Source organism: Brachycentrus maculatus, unplaced genomic scaffold (assembly GCF_059751285.1).
Source record: "Brachycentrus maculatus isolate JH-2025_06_01 unplaced genomic scaffold, ASM5975128v1 h1tg000310l, whole genome shotgun sequence".
In the NCBI taxonomy this organism is placed as follows: domain Eukaryota; kingdom Metazoa; phylum Arthropoda; class Insecta; order Trichoptera; family Brachycentridae; genus Brachycentrus; species Brachycentrus maculatus.
In genome coordinates this window covers 1043936-1071812 of record NW_028281060.1, presented here as the reverse complement: position 1 = coordinate 1071812, position 27877 = coordinate 1043936, and the positions used below count along the sequence as shown (strand labels likewise).

Below are 27877 nucleotides of genomic sequence, written 5' to 3'. Positions count from 1 at the left end.
AAAACAAAAAACAACACTTATCAACTCCTTCTCAAAACTGACAGAACGTCGCCATCTTGTTTTTTCCCTGTCGTACCCTGTTTTATCGGCGGAACACTTTTAAATTAAAAATTAAAGAAACGCATTTCTTTAGGTTTTTTTATTTTTTTTTTAAATTATTTTTTATTAACATAAATTGTAAATATTTAAATAAATCACAATTTTACATATTTAAAACAATTTTTTTGCAGAGACACACCAAGCCACCTTGTGTGTCTTGTCGGTGGAGTTCTTTTTAAATATTTTTTTTTGTTTTTAACGATTTCAACCTAATATAAACATTTTACAATTTTCATAAAAATAACTCTTGATCATTTACCCATTCCTTTATTTTGCCTTTGTTCCATATTTTAATTTGACCTCTAACATCCGTCAGCAACAAATTAAAAATGTACGGAACGATATATTGCAGTGTTCGACTCCCATATTTATTGTTAATTCTTGGGACTATCAAATCTTCGTTGTATGTAAATCGTGTATCATGGTTGTGTACTAGAAGAATCGATATTTTTGTCTAGTTTGTTGTTCAACGATGATACTCGTCCACAATATTCCACGCACCGGCACGTACGTACATATAATATTGTTATAATTTCAGGTACGCCTATGCAGAGTGCGGCCAAAGCTCCGTACTTGGCCAGGTTCCGGGTGATGAGGCACGGAATTAACGAGCTTGAAAGTCTAGCCCTCACGCTAACTCCGAGCGGAGAATTCAACCCACCGGTATACATACACTTCCTTCCATACATGCGGTATTGACACGGGCACTCCAGAATCATCTTCACTGTCTTCCCCATCTGACTATATCCTTCGTAGCACACATTTTCCCAATTTCTGTGTTCCTTCTTTGGTCTCTTAACGTAATTCCGGTTATGTACCTCAGTGTCCTCATTTCTGAAGTTCTTAGAAGAGATATGGTTCTCGCTGTGTCTGCTCTGGTCTTTATCCCATATGTGGCAATCGATCTTACACATGTCTTGTATATTTAAGACCCAATTTACGATAAATCGCAACATAATTTTCTTTAATCCCATGTAATATTTGACGCAATTGACGTTTTTGTATTGAAAAAATGAGTTTTTTAAAGAGAAAAACATGGCACGATCAGGCATGCCAAATACTTGAAAGTGGTCAGGTTAGGAGTCGTAACAATCGGCGGGTATGTATGAGGAGATGCATGAATTTGGAAGAGACTAAGAATGTTTGCAAAGACAGAGTGGTGTGGCGTTCTATTCTCCCTGCCTACCCCTGCGGTGAAGCGGCGTGATGGTTAGTTAGTTAGTTTTTTTTACTTATCGAATACTAATTGACGTCCTCAATTCCAGGACGATGGCAAGGATCACTTCACGGGCTTGGGCGCGGAGCAGTGGCAGGCGGCCATCTTCAAGGTGGGGGACGACGTGAGGCAGGACATGCTGGCGCTGCAGGTCATCTCCATCTTCAGGAACGTGTTCCAGCAGGTCGGGCTGGACCTCTACCTCTTCCCCTACCGCGTGGTGGCCACGGCTCCAGGGGTCAGTACAAGTACACACTTATTTATAGATTTGGCGTTTAGTTTGTTTAACTCCATTTTAATTTATGTATTGAATGTTAAATCAAACACTGATTTTTTGAGCCTACTGTCTTTGTTTCTCCAATCAAATCACACAGTGAAGCGCCCTTGGGGTATTTTATGAAAATAGCTCTATATAAAATATCCAAAATTATAATTATCTGCACAAAGAAGATTTGGAGCATTGGAAATGTGATGCAGCACCTTTGATCAAACGTAATCATTTAGAAACCACCAGTACAGCGTCTGTTCCTACTATCTAGAAGTGTGTAGTTTATGTATTAAATGTTAAATCGAACACTGATTTTTTGAGTCTACTAAGTTGTATTTTATTGTTAAAAAACACATAAAAATATTTTTTTTGACAATTGTTTCGCACAGTCATGGCATTTTCAAATGAATGTTTGAAAATGCCATGAGACACACTTATTTATTATTTTTAAATAGAAAGTAGAAATTGGTTTTGAATTTTATTCGGTTTGAATGTATTGATGTAGTAACTGCAACACTTTGATATGTTATATTGCAGTGTGGTGTTATCGAGTGCGTCCCAAACGCCAAGTCCAGAGACCAACTCGGGCGCCAGACGGACATCGGGATGTATGAGTACTTCATCAAGAAGTATGGTGATGAGAGCACCAGAGAGTTTCAGGTAAAAATTAAACTATTTCATGTATAAGTAAAATACCAAATTGAAAAACTATATACTGGAACCTCAGTATAACAAATTTCTCATAACCCCTTGAGATTGCTTTGTATTGAGATTCCACTATATAATAATAATAATAATAAAACCCTTATCCGCACCCCAATGGTGCATAGGGCACTGTGTCATATAAACACAGTGTTATCTTGATCGTTTACACACGAAGGAAAGGTGATCAGCCCTCCGCTTCACCCGGTACCTACCAGTCCATGTTAATATTGAATAAATATTACAGTGAAAAAATTACTAATATTTATTTTACCCCCCTTGGGAATCGAACCCGGGACCTCCAGAACGGTAGCCGAGCGTGCTGACCATTACACTACGGAGGCGGACAAATTTTTATAACTTCTTTTTCTTCTTTGTGTAGACCTTATGGCCTGTTTTTAAGAGGGATTAGCCTCATACGATGTCAATTCCCAGCTGTCAATCCATCTTTTTGGTGGTCTGCCCGTGAGTCGACTACCTTAAGGTTGGTGCTGCAGTGCAATATGGGGGAGTCTGGATGGTTCCATTCTCCTCACACGCGCATACCGTTGTCTTCCCCACCTAACGACATCTTCAATCTCGCACACTGTATAACTGACTTAGTTTATGTGAATGTTTCAGGCTGCAAGAAGATGCTTCATAAAATCGATGGCCGCCTACAGCGTTATCGGATTCTTGCTGCAAATCAAAGACAGGCATAACGGCAACATCATGCTGGATACGGATGGACACATCATACACATAGGTCAGTATTAAACACGGACCAAATAAACACTTCTTTTAAGTAATTCCTTACTTAATTTAGCTTATAGATTCAATCATTTAAAGCTAATCAGTGCACAAATTTGGTTGCGTATTGCATATTTCTAGCTAATAAATTTGACAATTTGTTATTAAAAAACTTTAGCTGGAAAGAAATATAAACCGAGAAGAAGTAACGAGTATTATCCCTAACATTTTTATGTACATATGTCTCCACTTATTTGTACATTTTGACATAATTTTCAATGCCAGGTCGTAAGCCCTGGAATGCTCAGACTTATCATTTTTTTTGTATAAAAATGACGGATATTTTAACTCGTTTAACACATCGTTGTTGGGCAGTTTTTTCTGTCGCCCGATACTCAGTATACTAATCACAAGTAATCGCAAACCCAATTCCCATCTGTACAATGTTTTTTGGCATCTCTCGCGCTTTACCAATACCTCAAGTTGGCAAATAGAATGCTAATAAGCATATCCTGCTCTCTACCACCAACAGTATATACAAGAAACTTTTAAGCGTTTACCGCAATCAATGTGTTAAGACACCTGTAATTTTTTTTCTTCTTTTGGCCATCGCTAGCAAAGCTGAGCATTTTTATATGCACTAATGCGCTTCCACTGTATCCCATTCCAACTGTGAATAAAGTCTTGAGTGTGTATCGTTGACTTTCTAGATTTCGGATTCATGTTTGAGTCGTCTCCCGGAGGCAACCTGGGATTCGAGCCGGACATCAAGCTGACGGACGAGATGGTGATGGTGATGGGAGGGAAGATGGAGGCCGAGCCCTTCCGCTGGTTCTGCGAGCTCTGCGTGCAAGCCTTCCTGGCCGTCAGGTAAAATACTATCCGCAAGATACTAAAGTTTGAAGCGGCATTCGCGCCGGACCAATCCACGAGACATTCTGGGACCCGCTCTAATGAGACAAGGCAGTGGACCAATCTAATAAGACAAGCCATTGGTCTCATGTTATTGCTTTAAAATATTACAACAATAAATGGATCGATCTAGACTGATGTCACCTTGCCTTCATTTCATTTAAATCTTTACACCGATACGGAGTGTGGTTCAATATCGTATTTATTACTCCGATATTGACTCTGGCTTGACTTAATATGGCACCATTACATTTCATAAATGTTTCTACAACAAAAAAATACCCATTTGAAATGTGTTCATTTTTTCAATAATGGTTATCTCATATTTAAAGGCAAAGGGTTAATCTTTCGTATACCCCTTGTTTCACTACCTTTGATTGGAATATTACCGATTTTGTGTTTCCAGGCCGTACCAAGAGGCCATCATCACGCTGGTGTCGCTGATGCTGGACACGGGGCTGCCGTGCTTCCGCGGGCAGACCATCCGCCTGCTGCGGGCGCGCTTCGCTCCCAACTCCACAGACAAGGAGGCGGCCGCCTTCATGCTCAGCGTCATCCGCAGCTCCTTCCTCAACTTCCGCACGCGCACCTACGACATGATCCAGTACTACCAGAACCAGATCCCCTACTAGACCTACTGTCCTTGTACTTATCCCTTACTGTCTTTGCAAAGACAGAACTTATCCCTTACTGTCTTTCCACTGTTGTGTCTGTCTGCTGTGCCGGTCGGGGTTGTGGGCATCTGTGTACCGGCCAACGTCGAGTCGGAATCGGATCTAGCTGACTAATTGAACTAAACACTAATCCCTTTCACTGCCTACACTGGGGTACTTCTAGAAAATTCGGTGATGGACAATCTTGTATTTATTTAGATTGGCAGTGACAGGTATATTGAAAGCTTTTAAATGTAAATTCACAGTAAAATCGGGATACAATTTTATATTGTTTCACATTTTCAATAAATTTCGCTACATAATTCAACAACAAAAAAATTGCTTTGCAAGAGCGGGTCTGTTAAGGAAGCCTAGATGCTTCTGTATCAGATCTGGGCATGCGGTGGGACAGCTTTCAATATCCCTTACTAGACCCGTTCCACTATGTTGAAGAATCCCGCTTCAGAAAACTCCTTCAGACGCATAGAACAGATGCAATGTGATATTGTTCAGCATAGCGGTAGATCTTCCTACAGGCATAGCCATCGGCAGGTCGGTCCTGTATATAGGAATGTGAAACAATCTATGCCGACGCTGTCTTAGGTAGGATAGGATAGGTAGGTAAGTAGGATGGAATCTTGATCCTTGGTGTCTTCTGTTAATCCGCCACAGTATTGAGTGTGAGTGTGATCCTGAGCAATCCGATCGACTTGACCTTTGTAATCCCGAGTCAGATTTCACACTGCGTCACGCTCAAAGACTAATTAATTGTATGGTCACTCTGCCCGAGAATTTCAACACCGTCCCTTGTATACCCTTTCTCTAGAGTAGGGGGTGTTGGCCTGCGAAAACATGGCATTACACAATTGCAGTGTGTTTTTGTGTACTACAATTGCATTTGTGGTATTGTGTGGTGGACTACAATTGCATGTGTGGTGTTGTGTGGTGGACTACAATTGCATGTGTGCTGTTGTGTGGTGGACTACAATTGGATGTGTGGTGTTGTGTGGTGGACTACAATTGCATGTGTGGTGTTGTGTAGTGGACTATAATTGCATGTGTTGTGGACTACATTTTTTATTGTAGGATTCCCATCACTACAATGTTGCCAGGTAGAGATATGTTTGTAGTTGGCTAAGTTTGGTATTTTAATAGTATAAATCAAATAGATAATTATACAGTGAATAAATATATTTATTATAAATATAGTAAATTGTAATATGAACGTAGATTTTCACGTGCTGATATCATATTATCAGGTTAAACTGCCTAATATAATAACCTTCTACCGACATTTCGGCCACCCTCACGAGGGCCTATTTCACTATCTCACTGAAACTGTCGAGATGTGGTCCCGTGGTTAGTGTCGCGGACTCTTAAGTCAGAGTTTATCGGTTCGAATCCACTCTACCACAATTTGATACCTTTTTTAAACAATGAGCCCCGCTTAGGATCTCAGAAATATATAGTATGAAATTGAAATATTTGTGTAAATAATAAAAACACAAATATTTCTCTTCTCTTAACCGCCTTACACTTACGAACACACATGAGACACGTCATTTTTCCCCTGTGCCAAACATATTTAATGCTAGACAGAGAGAGGAAACACGCTAAAACCACCAATTATGACAAAAAAAAACTGTTTTTTTATAATTCTGCAGAAAAAATTATAATTTTTTTTCTACAGAATTAACTCAGAAAATAACCCGAACTCAGAAATAAATAAATAAGGTAGGGTGGTTAATAAAAAGTTTAAAAAATGTTTTATGTAAAATAGTGACTTTTTGTGCTTGCTTCTGAAGTGTAATGGTTAGCGAGTTTGGTTATCTTGCTGAAAGATCCAGGTTATTGAACCTGGATCTTTCAGGGACGGTAGCCGATTGTGTTTACTGCTACACTACGGAGGCAGACAAAAAAAGGCACTATTGTAAACCTTATCTGTACCTGGTGGTGCATAGGGCACTGCATTGTATCGACACAGTTTTATCTTGATTGTTAAATAACATACATGATTGATCCTGCGCTTCATGTTCCAGTCCAGGACAAATTCAAATAAATATATATGTGAGTGAATATCATTTGTTTTGAGTACACTGGATATTGATCCAGTGTACTCAAAACAAATGATATTCACTCACATATATATTTATTTGAATTTGTCCTGGACTGGAACATGAAGCGCAGGATCAATCATGTATGTTATTTAACAATCAAGATAAAACTGTGTCGATACAATGCAGTGCCCTATGCACCACCAGGTACAGATAAGGTTTACAATAGTGCCTTTTTTTGTCTGCCTCCGTAGTGTAGCAGTAAACACAATCGGCTACCGTCCCGGATTCGATTCCCAAGGAAGTCAAAATGGATGATTTCCACTCTCATTTATTTATTATCACCCTGGACAAAATGTGCAGGACTGATCACCTTGCCTTCTGCAATTAATGGTCAAGATAACACGTCGTCAATACGATATTGTGCCCTTGTACCGCCGGGTGCAGATAAGGGTTAGAAGATATAGGGAATGAAGTTACTTTTTATATTGATAGTTACTTTTTATATTGCACAATTACAGCGCATTGGAAAAGGCCTCAGTGGCCGAAAAATCTGTAGGATTTAGTATGACACGGGTTATCTTAAAAATCTGTAGCTTGTCAAATAAAGCAACGTGTACCTCTAAGTATTTAAGAAATTTCTGATTTCATTTTAATGTAAGTGCTTAGTGAATAATTTCCACGATTATTTGAGCAAAATATATTCTATCTATTTCTGTTATGATTTTGTAAAATTTTCTCATTAAAACGGGTGTTAAGTAGTTTATAGGTGCCCTGTATTTTTAAATAATTATATATATATATATATATATATATATATATATATATATATATATATATATATATATATATATATATATATATATATATATATATATATATATATATATATATATATATATATATATATATATATATATATATATATATATATATATATATATATAACGTGGTAATATTTTTCTTTGTATATTGGGTGTAAATAATATGTAAAGTGGGTGTATAATAATAAAATAAACAATGTGTTGCTTTGTAATTAAAGTTTATTCTTAATTTATCTTAATAATATTTTTTCTATCTATCTATCTGATTCTGACAGTTCAGAATATTATATTTTTTCTGTCGGAAGTCTTTTGTTTTATTCTGTGCGACGCATGCGACATCTGGTGGTAGAACTGTTTTATGTAGGTACTATTTGTAAGTACTTAATAAAATGTATAGGTAGGTACCTAGGTATTTTATTACATATATATATGTGTGTGTGTCTGTAAAAATTTATGCTAATTATTTTGAACATAATGAGAAAACGTGAGTCACTCAATGTGAATCTATCATCGTACCTTTAATTTAGAAATTTCTACCTTGGGTATCATATGCATTTGACATTTTAGTGAGTAAAATGATACATTTTCAAATTGTATTGGTCAACAATCATTAAACGTTTATAGAAAAACATTCTGTATTGTATTGATAAGGAATCGCAAAAGATATTTTCTTATAATACTACCTTTTAGTCTGTTTAATTTCACAAAAGGTTTTTTTCCCAAGAATTTGAGTTGAGGCGATTCAAAAATAATTTTTTTATCACTTATAAAAGTTTCTCATATACCAAAATGCACCGTCAGGAACTTTCCAGTTTTAAAATAAAATTCAATTCAATTCAAACCCTTTTCCGCACCCCAATGGTGCATAGGGCACTGCATTATAAACACAGTGTTATCTTGATCGTTAACACTCGAAGGAAAGGTGATTAGCCTTCCGCTTCAGGTACCAGGGTTATATTGAATAAATAATAGAGTGAAAAATCACTTATATTTATTTGACCCCCCCCTGGGAATCGAACCCGGGACCTCCAGAACGGTAGCCGAGCGTGCTGACCATTACACTACGGAGGCGGGAGGTTAATCTCGATGTTTAATCTTTTTTTGAGATATCTTATATATATATTTATTTCTTTCTCTTATTATATTAGTTTTAAAACGTATTTAACAGTATTAGGAATATTAATTTATTGTTAATAAATTGTAAGTGTAATACAAGAGTCATACCTGCAAAAATTAATTCAAGAAGTATCTATTTTCAATTGGTATGGGTGTTTGTGAAGTATTTTTCATATCCACTTTCCCTATCCTTACTATCCTACCTGCACACAAGCCTCTAGAAATAGAGGCTTTACGGTTATTCCTTTTTAAAAATAATAAAATCAAAAGGTTTATTTTTTAGGCCATTTTTGCTATTTTCATTTTAGTGACGTCTTAAACCCCGACTTTCTTACCTCAAGTCATCTGCATGTTATTAAATATATTCCACTCCTACCTTTAACAATCTCATTTAATTTTCTATCCTGTTTTTGTTTTTTTCATAAGAACCCAAAAAATAACAGTATTGTATCTCAAAAATAAAAATACAGATATCGCCTACTCCTTTAGAGAACGTCATAAATCAAAAATCGTCTATATTCAGTTGTGCATGTTTTCCGAATGCCCAGATGATGTACTATATCCCAGCAAAAGAGGCATATTTTTAACTTAATATTTACCCGCTACAGGGCAGAAAGTGTTATTTTTGCATTTTGAAGAAAAGGTTTGTTTAATTTTTTTTTAAATTTCCTAAATATTTTTCAAATGAAGAAAAAACCTTCAGGTTTTACCTAAAAAGATCTGTTGCACAGTAAAAAGTTCAGTAAGTGGCTTGATATTTATTTTTAATACATTGTATTATATTTTTAAACTCTAAAAACGCTCTCCTGAAAAATCAAGTTTTTTTATTTATGACGTTCTTGATCCTTTCAAGATCTCACTCCTGTGAGCGATATGATTCTTTTGTATTGCACATATGAACTATTTAAAATATCACATTCCAATGTATTTAATTTAATTTTTAAATAATCATGTATTATAATAAACTAAGTGTGTATATTTTCCTCAGATGTTAGTTAATTATTTTTAGATATTTGATGTATTATTTTTTCAAATATTTTTACATACATGTATTTACTATACGGTACGTATGTATTTATTTATTTATTTATTTTTGCCGTGGTTATAGAAGTTTGTAACAAAGTCTTATTACGAAAAATATTTTGTTGGAGATTTTTTTTTAATGCGAAAACTTTATTGAACATTTTGACTAAAAAAAATTTTATTCTATTTTGTGAATGAATTAAAATAAAGTTTAAACCAAGCTACATATCTCCGTCTTGTAAGTTATATATTCTTTTTTGTTTCCAGTAGTGCATAAGGCACTTCATTAGAATCATGCGGTATCATCTTGAATACGATTTTGTAATAATTGGTCCCGCGCTTATGTATTGTTTAATATAATTAATTGAAGAATATTATCTTTTGACATCTCATCAAAGATGAAGAAGAATATGGAAGTCTGAGCATTTACGGGGCTGACATTTGGTAGAATTGGTGAATGTTACACTTGTGTAAAGTGATCACTTAAACCAGCCTATGACGGTCGTCAGCCCCGTAAATGCCCAGACTTCCATATTTCCATACTTCATCTTTGATGAGATGTCAAAAGATACTATGAAAATAACTCCTATAATTGGAGATAATCCAGATTTTATGAACAAGTATTTGGACACACTCAAAATGTTGTAATTGAAGAATGTTTACCTGAATTGAACAATATATTATTAGTTTCAATTTCACTTGTTAAATACCACTATTTCTTAATATCCATTGTGACACGTGTTTCGATGCATTCCGCATCATTTTCAAATACCGTGAGGTGTAAAGTACCTTAGTATTATACCGATGAAGTGTATTTATTGTAAATATTATTTCGGTGTCTATATATAGTTCTTGAATGTTAATGTTACCGCAATGTTGACTGTTATTTAATTTATTAAAAATATGTTTATCATGTTAATAAAGTTTATTGATAAATAAATATTAAACAAAATGATCCCTCCTTTTATTTATTTATATAATATTATCGATATATAAATACAGACCACAACGTTTGCCCTCCTGGAGCTATATTTTCAAGAATGTTTTGAATCAAAAGCGATCTAAGAATATAAGAAATATAATTCTTAACCTTTCTAGGAGTACTATAATTGATGTCCGACTTTCTCTGGGGAGTGGGTTTTTTTACATTCAATATATATTTTTTTCAATAAAATCTTTAAAGAAATAATGTAAAAATAATTTAAATAAAAAATAAAGCTCACCATCTCTGTTTTATTTTATTACAGAGTTAAATACAAATATCCACAGATGTTATTACTATACAAATTACATCATACAAACTGACAGACGGACTTCGACTTTTATTGACGTCTATACTCCTTTGAAGAAAATTCGCACCGTTGTTCATTTACATCCATCCTCCCGGAAAGTTTAACACAATTGTCTTTGAATATCTTTTTAAATTTGACCCAGGAGCAAGGTAATTTTGCAAAGAGAGCATGATTTCTTAGATATATATTCAAATCATGACAGAAATTACGCCAATTCATAAATTGTATATCTTTGAAAAAAAATTTAAACAAATTTAATATTCTTTTTCTTTGTAAAGTGACCTTTTTTGTATTAAGTCGCATTCTGCAAAATGCACCCATATATACGTCTGGACTCCCGGGAACTATTTACAAATTGCTAATATCGCCCGGACTCCGGATGTGTTCACATTGATAACTTGTATATTTGTGATAAAGCAGGGTGTATGAACAGAATCAATATAATATGCATAGTTTTCTCTCTCAATACCAATAACCTTAAAAGTACACAGAATGGTAGAAGTCTCCGACCAGCTGGTTTACACATGTTTGGGTAGCTGCCCCGATTTGATCAACTAGCCGTATCTCGGATTCTTAAAGAACAAACGTTTAATGAGATGCAGTATGTTTTACTACCTGACTTCAGCAGGTATATTTGCCAAGTTTTCACACACTAGAGTGTCAGTTCTCTCTGGTCAGTTCCATTTCCTGAGTATGCTCTACCACCGAGTAGACTCCTAACAAGTAAGCGCCCTAAACCATAAAGAAGAATTATGAAGATATTTTAGACCCGTTTGCAAAACAAATTACCAAAAAAATTCTACATCAATATTAGTATTTAGTCTATGTCTAGTTTCTTGAAAGACCCTTCTACTCCGAACACTTGGCTGGCATCCTTCGGCTTGCCGGGCCTCAATGATTCAACTATCCTTAGCTTTTCTTCACGCATGAAGTATTCTGCGTTGGCCATCACTTTAGCATTGGTTATTTCTGAAATAAGAAGTTTGATTTGTATGACTTTTCTACATTTTTATGAACAACTGCAAGAGATATGTTCTACACTATCACGGCAGTTAGTAGTACACCTTAGTGACGCTAGGTTTTAGGCATATCAAAATGGCGTATGTCTTTTGTAGGGCCTTTTGTTATACCTTCACTCGTATGCGAGTGATTTTGAATAGGCCCTTAGAAACAAAGATATTGGTGGAATTTAACATGTTTTAACTACTTACTGTAGATAAATTTTACTTTAAATAGTCGAGTCAACAGACAAGAAGCATCTATTATATGATGGAATAGTGTAAGCATTCACAAAGACTACAAGTGACACTGACTGGCTTAAATGATCATTTTGTGCAATGCGCAACATTTACCACTCATTTATGGCGTTCACTGACCATTATTGAGTATCCATATTGCAATATTTTCGAAAGTTGTATATATGTAGTATTATATTAATCGCCCTGTAACAATTCTTAACAGATAGCAGTGCCATATGCCAGATAACAAGGATAAACAAAAAACTTGGATACGGCCTCATGTGTGCTTCAAGATGTAATGAATTTTAATCGACAATGGGTAGAAATTGCCAAAGTTATTATAAATAAAGGTAAGTCCAGAATCAAAGTAAAGTTTTGTAATTTCAATTTTTTTATGGATGTTGAATGATGGCCACGGAGTAAACTGTATATTTTATACCATAGATAGTAAATATGTTTTTAATTTAATTTTAGATAGATATCACTAAACTTTCTCATTGATTCCTATAATATCTTACCCCTTAACTTCAATGAATGCGGTGCCGTCCCTCCGAGATCCTCAGTTAATATTCTCTTGGGAACATGTTCGTAGAAAGATTCCATTTGAGAATGCACAAAAAGCATGTCCATCAGTTCTTTCTTCATAAATGGCCGCATCAACGCCAAGATCTTGTCCATAAATGAGACAGGATGAATGAAGTGGACACCACTAAGTCTGACAGGCATCGCATCCTGAAATAGTAATAGTAGTAGTCACCTTAATTAACCCTCTCCAAAAAAAAAAATGTGTATTTTTTTTAAATATAAAAATATCCATGGGTAATAAAACTAATCATAAAAGGCAAAATAGAGGGTCGATGAGGTGTGGGTGTGAATTTTGAATATTTCAATAGTTAAAATCATTAATGCTACGCATTCCATCAACCGATATGGTCAGCAACACAAATCGCTCACTCCTTTCAAGAACGTCATAAATCAAAAATCGACAATTTTTAGTTATGCATGTTTTTGGAATGCCCAGTAAATGTAGTATATCCCAGCAAAAGAGGCATATTTTTAACTTAATATTTACTTGCTACAGGGCAGAAAATGTTGATTTTGCATTTTGAAGAAAAGGTGTTGTTTAATTATTTTTTTAAATACGTAAAATATTTTTCAAATGGAGAAAAAACCTTCAGGTTTTACCCAAAAAGATCTGTTGCACAGTAAAAAGTTCAATAAGTGGCTTGATATTTATTTTTAATACATTGTGTTATATTTTTAAACTTTAAAAACATTCTCCTGAAGAATCAAGTTTTTTGATTTATGACGTTCTTGAAAGGAGTGAGCGAAATGTGCTCCAAAGAACAGGGAGACAGTTGCTGACTGCCGTCGAGGTCCGGAAGGTATCCTAACTGGGGCATGTGTTCAGAGCAGAGAAGTGCGGGCTATTGCACCTAATCATAAAAGGCGAAAAGGAAAGTCGATAAGGCGTGGGCAGAAGACAGATCTCCTGGCTCTGGAATATACGAGATTGGACAGGGATCAGAACCTATGAGGCGCTGTTTAGAGCTGCCCAAGACAGGGACAATTATTCTCAAGTGAGAGTCAACTTCAGGGGAACCTGACATGACACACACATAAGGAGATTATTTTTTTTTTAAATGTATATTTAACAAATCAACAAAATACAAGAGAAAATCAAATATACAAGCATGTGTAAGACAATTGCACAGAAAAAGAAGAATAAAAATAAAATACTTTTTTTAGATTTCACTTTTCGGAATTTCAGGAACCCCTTATAATTTTGCTTAGATCAGGCATGTCAAACTCGCGGCCCACGAGTATTTTTTTTGCGGCCCGCGGATACCCGCGTTTATATTTTTCATATATTTTAATTCTTCTTTTTTTTATGGGAACATATGATATTCTTTTACTAAATCATTGAGTTGGATCTATGTCTATCTACTGTATCTCATGTGGCTGTCTTTGATTTCAAATTATTCACTTAAAGTTAGATAAAAATGAAAATGAGATTTTTGATGTAGCTCGCCGGCGTACCCAAAGTACCTTATGCGGCCCTTGGTGCCTTTTGAGTTTGACACCTCTGCTCTAGATATTATAAATATAAATTTAACGGTACGGTTCGGATAATTTTTTCTCAATTATTTTTCGAGACTTAATTATTACTTTTACCACAATGAAATACTATCTTTACAGTACTCACCTGTAGATACATCAACGTTTTCTTGACTGTCAATATTCCCAATCTTGCGAGGTGACCTAATGTGACACCTTCTAGATCGAAAACTATGATAAAACCATCTGAAGTTCCCTAAAGAATACACAAATTGTATTAACATTTCTCAAGTGCTCGGAAGAAAAGATGAAATTGACCAAATGAAATTTAATCATCAAGAATTTAACATTTTCAGGCTACAATGAAAAAAAGGGAATATCATTTATTGTTTTTCTCCGTTTAAGTCCTCATTACTGAGGGTTATGAACCTTGTCAAAGCAATGACTCTTCTCCAGTTATCCCTTGACTGCGCTGCACTTAGCACTCCAACCAACTAGGTACCTGCTTGGTAGCTTGATTGGTCCATCGTGTGGGGATCTTCCTCTCCCACAAATTAGATGTAAGGGTATTTAAATGCTGTCACTGCTTTTTTAAAAGCGCCAAGTGTTTTGTCTAGAATTTACACTTATGAATTATTTTATTTTTATTTATTAAAAAAAAATATATATTTGTGTTTTTATTATTTTCACAAATATTTCAATTTCATACTATTTCTGTGAGCCTAAGAGGCTCATTATTAGAAATAGGTATCAAATTGCGGTAGAGGGGTTCGAACCGAGAAACTCTGACTTAAGAGTCCGCAACACTAACCACGGGACCACAACCCACCGGGACCACATCACATGAAATTATAGTAACATCAAAGGGTAAATCAACTCATAAAACAGGCTATAAAACTTATTAAGTTGAAACCTAAGTAAGGATTGAAGATAAATAATAATAAAAACAGGGTTTCAAAACAGTTATTTTAACAAAAATAACATTTTGAATCAGTTAATTTTTTAACAGTTACTTTTGTAAAATGATGGCAGTTTCACTGTCTTTCACGCATATAAACATTTTTGTTTTTAAACTTTCCTGCGATAAAAAAAATCCTTTTAAATCGTTAACATTCAAGTTTAACGATTAACAATGGGTATTCAGAAAAAAAGGACTATAAATATCGATGGCAAAGTGATTTATTTTGTAAAATGGCACAGGTCTTGTGACTTGTACCTGACCCATAATGTATAAAATTGAAACACGGTAGACACACAGAGTAGGTACTTAAGTACTCATTTTTTTCATTCAAACCCTTATCTGCACACCAAAGGTGAATAGGGCACGGCATCATACAAACACAGTGTTATTTTGAACGTTAACACATGAAGGAAAGGTGATCAGCCCTCCGCTTCAGGTACCAGTCCAGGGTAATATGAAATAAATATTAGAGTGAAAAAATTACTTTTATTTATTTGACCCCTTGGGAATCGAACCCGGGACCTACAGAACGGTAGCTGAGCGTGCTAACTATTACACTACGGAGGCGGACAAAAACTAAAGTACAACTTCTGTAAGTTAATGAAAGGGTTTATAATTATCGCAGTTGTGCATAAAATTATTTATAATACTCACTTGTTCCTGCAACACCAAATCCGTTATATGCATGAAGTACTTGATCATGTGAACGAATATGAATTGTGTGGGATCCTGGTTATATAATTTGATCACCATTACCCTTCCACCTTTATCCGTCAGTTCAGGAAGAATATAAAAACATCTGAAAACATTTTTTAAACCATTTGAATAAGAACGTTCTTAATAGATTATGTAGTAACTCATAAAATTACTTTATTTAGAATAACATATCGCTCACTCCTTTCAAGAACGTCATAAATCAAAAATTGTCAATTTTCAGTTGTGCGTGTTTTCAAAATGCCCAGAAAATGTACTATATTCCAGCAAAAGCGGCATATTTTTAACACAATAAGTACGTAAGCGGGTAACCGCTACAGGGCTGAAAGTGTTGTTTTTGCATTTTGAAGAAAAGGTATTGTTTAATTATTTTTTTCAAATGTACTAAATATTTTTTAAATGGAGAAAAAACCTTCAGGTTTTACCTAAATAGATCTGTTGCACAGTAAAATTTTTAATAAGTGGCTTGATATTTATTTTTAATACATTGTATTATATTTTTAAACTGTAAAAACGTTCTCCTGAAAAATCAAGTTTTTTGATTTACGACGTTCTTGAAAGGAGTGAGCGATGTGATAAATAACTTTTTTTTTTTTTTTTTAAGGATAATCTCCAAAGCATCTTCTTTTAGAGACTTGTCTGCAGGTAGAATAGTAAGGATTAAGGAAGGTAAATGTGAAATAAATATCACAAGCACCCAGACCAATTGAAAATAAATCTTTCTTGAATTTATTTTGCACCATGACAACTGGTTTCGAGACAAACCCATTATAGCTCCATTCTATTATAAACTGCACCCGGCCACAAGTTGCTATGGCTCAGTTTGGTTAAATAGTAAAGAAAAAAATTAAAACACTTACATATTTCTACTAATTTGATTTCACAATGCTTGCGAAAAAGTGAAAATATCGAAAAAAAATCTATGAAACCCAATGCAATCAAGTGACAACAGCATCAAGAAGCACGCTGCCTGCCATGAGCAACGTTTATCATTGCGTGTTTTGCTATTACATTCAAGAGATGGCGCTGGCTTTGCAACCAAAACATGTCTTTAAAAAACACGTTTTACTGTCACAGGTGGTTATAAAAACACTCGCACACTCGAATGCAATGTTGTGTAAAAAAATCCAAGCAATCGCTGAACTACTTTTGGAGATTTGAGATTTTGAGCAAACAAGAATTTACATTTTTACTTATATGGATCTTCATATCATTTTTTGACATCTCGTCAAAGATGAAGAAGAATATGCAAGTCTGGGGATTTATGGGGCTGACGACCGTCATAGGCTGGTTTAAGTGACCACACTACTCAAATTCTTGGAAGTTCTATATATATATGAACCAATTTAGAAACTTTGTTCTTGAATCACTAGAACTTCACTAGAGACATCTATTGGTGAGATGTAAAGAAGCTTTTTATTAAGCAGAAACTCTTATATTAGTATGTGAGGTCCGAATCCTGGATTATAATCACACACGTGAGAAACGCCAGAAAGTACCATTTTCATTTTTATTATTAAGCTTATAATTTGACCAGATATTTGATCTTCATATCCATCCTTTGCTTTTTTAAATTACTATTTCAGTTTTCATTGAAAGTTTATTGTGATATATATTTACTGTTTATGCCGCCTGAATTTTCACTTACGCGCTATCCATTGCGTTAACAACGGTTGCATGAGATGGGTTCCTGTCTGCAAAGAAATCGGGACTATGGGTTCTCATGGTGAAATAAAAGTCTATGGTCTGCTTTGTCAACTCCGTACTGTAGTGACAGCTATGCAGGAACACAATGAGATCCAAATCTGGGAAATTAAAAACAAACTTGAACATTTCGCTCACTCCTTTCAAGAACGTCATAAATCAAAAATCGACTACAGACAGCAACAAATAGAGCCGCCAATAATTTAGCAATGACACCAACATTAAAATAACGCCATCGTTTCTGTGACGTCATTCATTGCCAACTTACGTAAATGACGTTTTTCCGAAGGCAAATTTTCCAAAAGGAAATGATGGATGAAAATATGAATTATATCGGTTGTTATAAACATAAAACGAGTCTTATAAGTTCTATAACAACACAATCTATAAGTTGAATATGTTAAATTAGATATTCCCCGCGTTTAAAAATGATCCATTTACGCATTTCGAATATACCTATATCAAAATTATATATCTGTAGATAATTATACGGTGGGTAAATACTGATTCTTATCAACAAGTATATAATTAGGTCTTATTACCCTGTTTTCCTCTTTAATATATACTAATTTGTATCTCATTAATGTGACAATGTTGCCATTGAAAACGTTTAAAAATAACGTTACAAAATTCAAAGTATCACGCGATCCCAGTGTCTCCTAGATATACTGTAAATGGCATCACGCAAATAAACTTGGCAACTTCGCATTAAACATGCATAATAAAGCAAGAATATAACTCTGATATAACTTTGTCCGCCTCCGTAGTGTAATGGTCAGCACGCTCGGCTACCGTTCTGGAGGTCCCGGGTTCGATTCCCAAGGGGGGTAAAAATAAATATAAGTGATTTTTTCACTTTAATATTTATTCAATATTACCATGGACTGGTACCTGAGGCGGAGGGCTGATCACCTTTCCTTCATAAGTAAAACGATCATGATAACACTGCGTTTATAAGACACAGTGCCCTATGCACCATTGGGGTGCGGATAAGGGTTTCATTATTTTTTAAGTAGAATTTTTAAAACATACACGTATTTATTTGACTTTTAATGAATGGAAGGGCGTCTCGACAAAGGCTCCTGGGTTTTCTCCACTCCAAATTCGGCAATTCTGCTTATTGACCTAGGTCAATGGCTAGCCATTTAACCAAAAATGTGCCTCATCGGTGAACAAAATTTTGCGTTGAAAAAGAGGATCAAGCTGAATATTGTTTTCGGCTCATTCACCGAACCTAGGACGCGCATAATCGTCATTCAGTCTATTCATGGTGAAATGGCAAAACGAGCTGACTACAAATCAACTGTCAACTATCAAATTGACAGTCTGTAGAAACAATGTTTTCAGTTTAAAAACCATACGTCTAAAAAAAACACCCAATATTAGGAGCTAAAAATACGCAATACGTAACCAAATTTGTGCTTTAATCGATCTAATCCAATAAAACTGAATAAATTGAACGACTTATTTAAAAGCAGTCGTTATTGGATTCGATTTTTTAATTCGATCGCATCTCTACACTGTTATCCCAGTCCTTAGGTATGTTTAGTTATGGACGAATTACATATTATTAATAAAAATAGAATTCAATCCAATAACCGTGTTTAATTTTGGATATATTACCCAATAATTCAATATGGAATTCTACCGACTGTCTGTCTTTACAATAAATAAGAAAATATCCTTTTCATTTGTGTCGCCTACTTTCAAAATCCGACAAATCCATATAAGTCAATTTACAAAAAATGCCAAATTCTCCGGGTAACATTTATGTTAAAAAGATTTGTGTATCTTTAGATAAATATTATGAAATAAGAGAATTTTCACAATTTTTAAAAATTATTTTTAGTGTTTTAAAAAAACACGAAACACAAACCGATAATGACGTCATCTTAATTTTTGACCTATCCCCGCTCTCTGATTAACGACATAGGTCAGAAGGCAAGTTTCATGAATACAACGCTGTTTTTAAGTATTTTTAGCAGGGTTTTCAAGTATATAAATATTTTATTTCACTATTCGTACATCTATCATACATCGTTTTGTCGCACATTCTTCTGAGAGATCGCATTTCGACTGCATTCAGTCTACTTTCATCCTTCTTTTGCCAACTCCATGTTTCACTTCCATACATTAGAGTTGGAACCAGGACTCCGTTGTGCACCTCTAGTTTAGTTTAGTGCACGATCAGGTACGCCAAATACTTGAAAGCGGTCAGGTTAGGAGTCGTAACAATCGGCGGGTATGTATGAGGAGATGCATGAACGTGGAAGAGGCGAAGAATGTTTGCAAGGACAGAGTGGTGTGGCGCTCTATTCTCTCTGCTTACCCCTGCGGGGAAGCGGCGTGATGGTTAGTTAGTTAGTTTTTAAATATTTTAAACGATAAAACGATAGAGTACTTATTTTAAAATCTTATAAAATTGGATCTGGCGGGTTTGAAAGCAGGCGACACATTTTATTACTTTAGCTGATAATTTGACCATTATTTATTAATTTATTTATAACATTTTGAGTGTGTCCAAATACTCGATTATTTGGACATCAAACTATTGTGAACTTTAAGAGATCAAAGTAGACACAACGGAATATTATTACGTTTACATAAATTATGAATGAGTTTTTCTCATGCAGGATAATGAGTCATAAACCCTAACATCGATGCAAAGCTAAAAATTAAAATATTTTAATGTATTATTCTTATCACGATAACACGAGGAACGTTTGAAACAACAAAAAAATGAACAAAGTCCCCCTTTTGACGCAAAATAACACTTTAATTCCTTGTCAATGTCAATTTGGCCATTTTTTATATTTTTTTATTTATGTATTTAAACGTATTACATATATAATATTCCCGATGAGTGATTTCCATTGCTCATTTTGATATCACTCGGCTACCGTTCTGGAGGTCCCGGGTTCGATTCCCAAGGGGGGTAAAATAAATATAAGTGATTTTTTCACTGTCATATTTATTCAATATTACCCTGGACTGGTAACTGAAGCGGAGGGCTGATCACCTTTCCTTCATGTGTAAACGATCAAGATAACACTGCGTTTATATGACGTAGTGCCCTATGCACCATTGGGGTGCGGATAAGGGTTTTATTATTATTTACATTTTGATATTATTTTTTAACATCTCATCAAAGATGAAGAAGAATATGGAAGTCTGGGCATTTACGGGGCTGACGACTGTCATAGGCTGGTTTAAGTGATCACTTTACACACGTGTAACATTCACCAATTCTACCCATTATTGACAACCACATTACTCAAATTCTTGGAAGTTCTATATATGTATTTGAACCAATTTAGAAACCATGTTCTTGAATCACTAGAACTTCACAAGAGACATCTATTGGTGAGATGTAAAGAAGCTTTTTACTAAGCAGAAACTCTTATATTAGTATGTGAGGTCCGAATCCCGGATTATAATCACACATATGAGAAAATACCATTTTCATTTTTATTATTAAGCCTATTATTTGACCAGATAATTTATTTACATTTTAAGTGTGTCCAAATACTTGTTCACAAAATCAACAAAATTTTGTGAACAAGTATTTGGACACACTCAAAATGTTGTAAACTCATTTTGAGATATCGCTCACTCCTTTCAAGAACGTCATAAATCAAAATACTTGATTTTTCAGGAGAACGTTTTTAAAGTTTAAAAATATAATACAATGTATCAAAAATAAATATCAAGCCACTTATTGAACTTTTTACTGCGCAACAGATCATTTTAGGTAAAACCTGAAGGTTTTTTCTCCATTTGAAAAATATTTAGTATATTTAAAAAAATAATAAAACAATACCTTTTCTTCAAAATGCAAAAACAACACTTTCTGCCCTGTAGCGGGTAAATATCATGTTAAAAATATGCCACATTTGCTGGGATATAGCACATTGTCTGGGCATTCCGGAAACATGCACAACTGAGAATCGACGATTTTTGATTTAAGACGTTCTTGAAAGGAGTGAGCGATGTGTGCAAGAAAAGTTTGAATTGCTGATGAATGTGCAGCAAAGTCGTGGTTTTTGAAAGAGATCAATGTAGATCTGGGTGGAAAATAGTAGTAAATGGGGAAACAGGTAGATGATTTCCTATATTTAGGAAGTATGTTTTCTAGGGATGGAAAGCTTGAAAAGGGAAAGAAACGATAGCGATTGCTGGAAACGAACTGAATAGCGTACTGATTTTTTTTCTTTTACAATACTCACGAGAGGCAAATATTTTTTAATTCAAATTTAAACTGTCGTAAATCAAATTCAACCTTTGAAAATCATGAAAAATAATAAAAATTATTCGAAATTAAAAGTGTCTAACTTGATTCAAAGTTGCATATTTTGTTACATTGACCGTTTAAATAAAGAGCAATCCTTTTTTTATAATGTATAAAAAATCATTCTAAAATCCAAAGCCCTTGTTCTTTGCCCCTGACAAATGTCTTTGCAATCTGGCGCAATTTACTAGTGCTAAAATATTTAATTGTATTTTTTTAAAGAATTTAACTGTTTTTTACAAGAGTAGGTACTTAAAACGAGATCCAGGAACTTGTTTCTTTTAAATATGTTAGTCGATCAGTTCTTATTAGGCCTTATGTTCAGTAAGTATTAAAGCAAACAAACCTGGTATTTTGGGGAGATACGGTTGGTTTGCCAGCCATTCTTTCAGTCTATCGAGATCTTCTTTCTTCATTTTAGGATTCTTCTTCCATTCCTCTTCAACTGTTATTGGTGTTATCTCCATATTCCTACATAGTAAAGAAGAAGAAAAAATATTTCAATATTTGATTTATAAAAAGGAACATTATTTTCACTGATTATTTTCCTATGTCATCAGATATCTGTATTCTTATACACGAATGAATAAAATCAAGAAAGAAAATTACTTTAGAATTTTCCAGAAGAAAATGTGTGCATACATGCAAAGCTAAGATAAAATTTATTTAACTCTGTTATAATTCAATACAATTTCAAAACTCTTTACACTATGTCACTTTTTTTTGGTTTTCACAATATAATATATGTATACATATTATACACGTACAAAAATATTCTATAAATGTTCAGTTTATATAAACTACAAATATTTGATTTTAACAGAAAAGAAAAACCCATTAAAAATAATAATTAATTATTATTAGATTAAAACCAATATTTTTAGCTTTTCCACTTTTTTATTTGACCAGCGACCGGGTTTCGTCGTTACCGACATCATCAGACTGGTTACAGACAAGCTAAAAATATTGGTTTTAATCTAATAATAAATTAAAAATGCAATTCCATCACGAAGTGTCAGTGGATAATATAAATCAATTAATTATTATTATGTTTTGAATATTGAAAGCATTAACTTTGTGGATCATATTGATATATTATTTCGAGAAATAAAAATACTTTGTGTTCTGATCCACTCACATTTTTACTAACCAACTAGTTTCGGCAACAACCTGTTGCCCTCTTCAGGTCATTATTATTATGTTTATAATTCGAGTTCCAAAATTATACTTTCTCTAGAAGACACCCTGTAACCAAGGAAGGCAGCCATTTTGATTTATTTTATTTTTTTTAATAAAAATAATTTTTACTTACCAATTAATATTATTTTCTACCGGGAAAAAATACAATGCCAAAGAACACACGGACAATTTTGCACATATGACTCGTTGCGTCGAGTTGCTAATTTACACTGCTAATCTTCGAAAACCCATTAGGAGCATCACTCGAAACCAAGATCGAACTATAGAGGGCAGTCGCTACGTACATTCCCAATCACATTAGTTCTTGTTGTGCTAAGGGCACTGCATACAATCGACGCTGTGTCAACTATTCTTCTTTTTCTCCCTTATTATAGATCCTCGGATCAGTCTGTTCCGTTATCCGTCTCTTGTGACGTGAACTAACGGCTATCACGCCATCGCTTTGGAGGTCTTCCAAGTGCTCTTTTACGATTACTGACCGCCATTTTTGCAAATTTTATTTTTATGGGAGATTTCCAGATAAAATCTAGAAAAAAAATGTAAATGCCCGTGACACTTCTTTATAATACCTAAAATTCTAAAAAAAATATTCCCCAAGTTCGGTTAGATTTTTTTTAGCCCAAAGTTAAAAATAAACATTATTCAAAAGGTGACTAACGCAACAGGGTCGGTGTCCCAAACGTTTGGATTTGGATTTAGTGATCCACTCCTCCCCCCACCATTAAAAAAGAAAAACTAGTGATTCAAGAACAAGGTTTCTAAATTGGTTCATATATATAGAACATCCAAGAATTTGAGTAGTGTGGTTGTCAATAATGGGTAGAATTGGTGAATGTAACACGTGTGTAAAGTGATCACCAGCCTATGATGGTCGTCAGCCCCGTAAATGCCTAGACTTCTATATTCTTCTTCATCTTTGATGAGATGTCAAAAAATAATATGAAAATAACTCCTGTAATTGGAGATAATTCAGATTTTGTGAACAAGTATTTGGACACACTCAAAATGTTGTAAATAAATTATCTGGTCAAATTATAAGCTTACCTAATAATAAAAATGAAAATGGTATTTTCTGGCGTTTCTCATGTCGCTCATTCCTTTCAAGAACGTCATAAATCAAAATTTGTCAATTTTTAGTTGTGCATGTTTTCGGAATGCCCAGAAAATGTTCTATATTCCAGCAAAATCGGTATATTTTTAACTTAATATTTACCCGCTACAGGGCAGAAAATGTTGTTTTTGCATTTTGAAGAAAAGGTATTGTTTAATTATTTTTTTAAATATACTTAATATTTTTCAAATGGAGAAAAAATACTCAGGTTTTACCTAAAAATATCTGTTGCACAGTAAAAAGTTCAATAAGTGGCTTGATATTTATTTTTAATACATTGTGCTATATTTTTAAACATTAAAAACGTTCTCCTGAAAAATCAAGTTTTTTGATTTATGACGTTCTTGAAAGGAGTGAGCGATGTGTGTGATTATAATCCAGGATTCGGTCCTCACATACTAATATAAGAGTTTCTGCTTAGTAAAAAGCTTCTTTACATCTCACCAATAGATGTCTCTAGTGAAGTTCTAGATTCAAGAACAGTGTTTCAAAATTGGTTCATATATATAGAACTTTCAAGAATTTGAGTAGTGTGGTTGTCAATAATGAGTTGGTGATAGAATTGGTGAATGTTACACGTTTGTTAAGTGATCATTTATACCAGCCTATGACGGTCGTCAGCCCCGTAAATGCCTAGACTTCCATATTCTTCTTCATCTTTGATGAGACGTCAAAAAATAATATGAAAAACTACTGATTTTTAACTATGCAAATTCAGCGATTTCACGGTACATTGCGACTGGGCAATTATTATAAAGGCATGTACATATATACGGTACATACTCTTAGTAGCAGAGTGGTACTCGATCATAAATAGTATAATATATACGTAATAAAGCAGTACTATGTGTCACTCAAGTCTCTAGAATCCATTCAATAAACCACCGATCTCCCCGTTCACCACATAACTATTATTTTTTTAATTACGTAACTTCCAAGTTACTCTATATTCTAGCTGCGTCTTATGCAACACCGTTTATTACATCTCCGATGACTGAAAATTCTAGGCAAAAACATTCGCTTTTTTATAAATTACCTTACGTCCACTTGGACTCACTTGAGTGAAATATACCTACGGCTTATCATGGCCATACTCAGGCTTCAAATTCAAAAGTATTATAGCCTTATTAAAAGTATTTTAGGAATCGAACCCGGGACCTCCAGTACGGTAGCCCAGCGTGCTGACCATGGAGGCGGACAACTTAGATATTTAATTTTTTTTTTTTTGAAAACTCGTGTAGTCAGTAGCTAGAATTTCTAGTACCTTATGACTTATATATTTGTCAAAACACAAAACACACACTTATGATATTTGCACACTTATAATTTCAAGTTCTCTTATCGCTCACTCCTTTCAAGAACGTCATAAATCAAAAATCGTGAATTTTGAGTTGTGCATGTTTTCAGAATGCCCAAAAAATGTACTATATACCAGCAAAAGCGGCATATTTTTAACTTAATATTTCCCCGCTACAGGGCAAAAATGTTGTTTTTGCATTTTGAAGAAAAGGTTGTTTAATCATTTTTTTAAATATACTAAATATTTTTCAAAAGAAAAAAAAACCTTCAGGTTTTACCTAAACAGATATGTTGCACAGTAAATAGTTTAATAAGTGGCTTGATGTTTATTTTTAATACATTGTATTTTATTTTTAAACTTTAAAAACGTTCTCCTGAAAAATCAAGTTTTTTTTATTTATGACGTTCTTGAAAGGAGTGAGCGATATATAAGTGTTAGAATGAGGAAGTAACATAGCGATTTTGAAAAAATGTAAACAAACCATCAAACAAAGCCATTATATATTTTTATATTATTATAAAATTATGAAAACTAAAGCTCATGTGGTAGAAACATTTTATAAAATAAGGAATGAAAAATAGGTTAAAAAATGTACATATGTTATAATAATAAATATATCCAGTAGAATCGAGTATATAATCAAGTAAATATATCCAGTAGAAGCGAGTCAATCTCCTCCACTGGGTGTACCATCGGGGACTGCATCCATCCTGCTGTGACTCTAATGCAAACTTTAATTAGAATAAGTTAACCGCTGTTGACTGACACCAACACATTTAAAAAATATTTTAGAATATCCACCTCCGTAGTGTAATGGTCAGCACGCTCGGCTACCGTTCTGGAGGTCCCGGGTTCGATTCCCAGGGGGGTTTAATAAATATAAGTGATTTTTTTCACTCTAATATTTATTCAATATTACACTGGACTGGTACCTGAAGTGGAGGGCTGATCACCTTTCCTTCATGTGTAATCGATCGAGATAACACTGCGTTTATATGAAGCAGTGCCCTATGCACCATTGGTGTGCGGTAAGGGATTTATTATTATTTTTATTATTTTACGATTTCATCTTCAGCTGACAGCTAAAATTAGCAAAACTTCAAGAAGACGACGTACAAGGAAAACCTTTTTAATATGAATATAGAAATTAATAGGAATATTTAAGTAGGAAAAAAAACCTGTTAAAATTCAAGCAAAGTTTGCAAATAATACCAAATAGCTTAAAAAAAAGTATGATTCGATGGAATCGTGCACATTAGCAGTGCACATGTTACACAAGCTAGTACGTGCACGGATGTGCATTCCCGAGTGCCCTACCCATGACTGCTTTACTCTCTTTCCTATTAGCTTTCACAGATTCATTTCATTCCCTATATCTTCTAACCCTTATCTGCACTTGGGTGGCGCCATTGGTGGCGCATAGGGCACTGCATCGTATTGACGCAGTGTTATGTGTGTGTGTGTTGCAAATGAAAACACAACGTTTTTTTCAGAATATATTTCATAGGCGACATCTATGCTAGAATCTTGACAACATTGTCACAAATTTCACAGACTTACAATGTTATATAATATTTTAATAATAACTTTATATGTATATAATTTCAATATATGTACATACCCATATGTACATGTTACATATGGTATGTATTCACTTATACTAGTACAACTGTTTAATTGTATTTTTTTCTTCAATTACAATAAATGTACAAACGTAACTAACATTAATGGATTTAGATTTTGTAGATTGAAAGCATCGTTGACTTTGTGGTGTGGTAATACTGTATAACACTCTCCTTATCGTTCGCTTTACTTAAAATTGCTAGTCTTCTAAATAGAAAAACACTAGCAAAGTATGTAAATACATAAGTAAGTAAGAAAAACCCTTATCCGCACCCCAATGGTGCATAGGGCACTGCGTCATATAAACGCAGTGTTATACAGTTTACACATGAAAGAAAGGTGATCAACCCTCCGCTTCAGGTACCAACCAGTCCAGGGTAATATTGAATAAATATTACAGTGAAAAAATCAGTCATATTTATGTGAACCCCCTTGGGAATCGAACCCAGGACCTCCAGAACGGTAGCCGAGCATGCTGACCATTACACTACGGAGGCGGACAAAATACATAAAACAAAAAAAAACTACATTTGACCTGATCATGGAATGATTATTCCGAAACCGGCAGTCATGAAGCAGTGTTTTTAAGTGGTATTACACTAAGTGAACAATGAATGACTCTTATCATTGAATAAATTGAATAGATTTGACTATTTTGATACTTTCTATGTATTTTTCTTAATATACATCACAAACAGCAAACAAAATGACCACACAGTGCATACTGCAGATAAAAAAGTGGCTAAGTACATCAAATTGAAGGCAGACTCTTTCCTGCCTAGAAATTCCTTC

At 34.2% G+C, this 27877-nt stretch overlaps 2 protein-coding genes across 3 annotated transcripts in view; one reads left to right on the top strand and one right to left on the bottom strand.

Moving 5' to 3' along the window:
* The window catches only part of Pi4KIIIalpha (phosphatidylinositol 4-kinase III alpha), a 61379-nt gene extending 56461 nt beyond the window's left edge, over positions 1–4918 (top strand). For both annotated transcript variants that reach the window (XM_088267993.1, XM_088267992.1), the window contains exons 33-38: positions 638–762; positions 1365–1553; positions 2121–2243; positions 2907–3030; positions 3725–3884; positions 4333–4918. In XM_088267993.1, the coding sequence (XP_088124119.1) occupies positions 638–762; positions 1365–1553; positions 2121–2243; positions 2907–3030; positions 3725–3884; positions 4333–4558 (947 nt within the window). In that variant the 3' untranslated portion in view covers positions 4559–4918. The remainder of the gene's footprint in view (positions 1–637; positions 763–1364; positions 1554–2120; positions 2244–2906; positions 3031–3724; positions 3885–4332) is intronic.
* Positions 4919–10809: 5891 nt separating this feature from the next.
* On the bottom strand, positions 10810–23262 carry LOC148304653 (alpha-tocopherol transfer protein-like). Its single transcript, XM_088267999.1, has 7 exons — positions 23164–23262; positions 22198–22322; positions 17508–17664; positions 15800–15944; positions 14333–14440; positions 12645–12858; positions 10810–11857 (listed from the first exon to the last, which is right to left on the bottom strand). Exons 2-7 carry the CDS (start codon positions 22316–22318, stop codon positions 11706–11708), a joined length of 897 nt encoding a protein of 298 aa, XP_088124125.1. The 5' UTR covers positions 22319–22322; positions 23164–23262; the 3' UTR covers positions 10810–11705.
* Positions 23263–27877: the final 4615 nt, after the last annotated feature.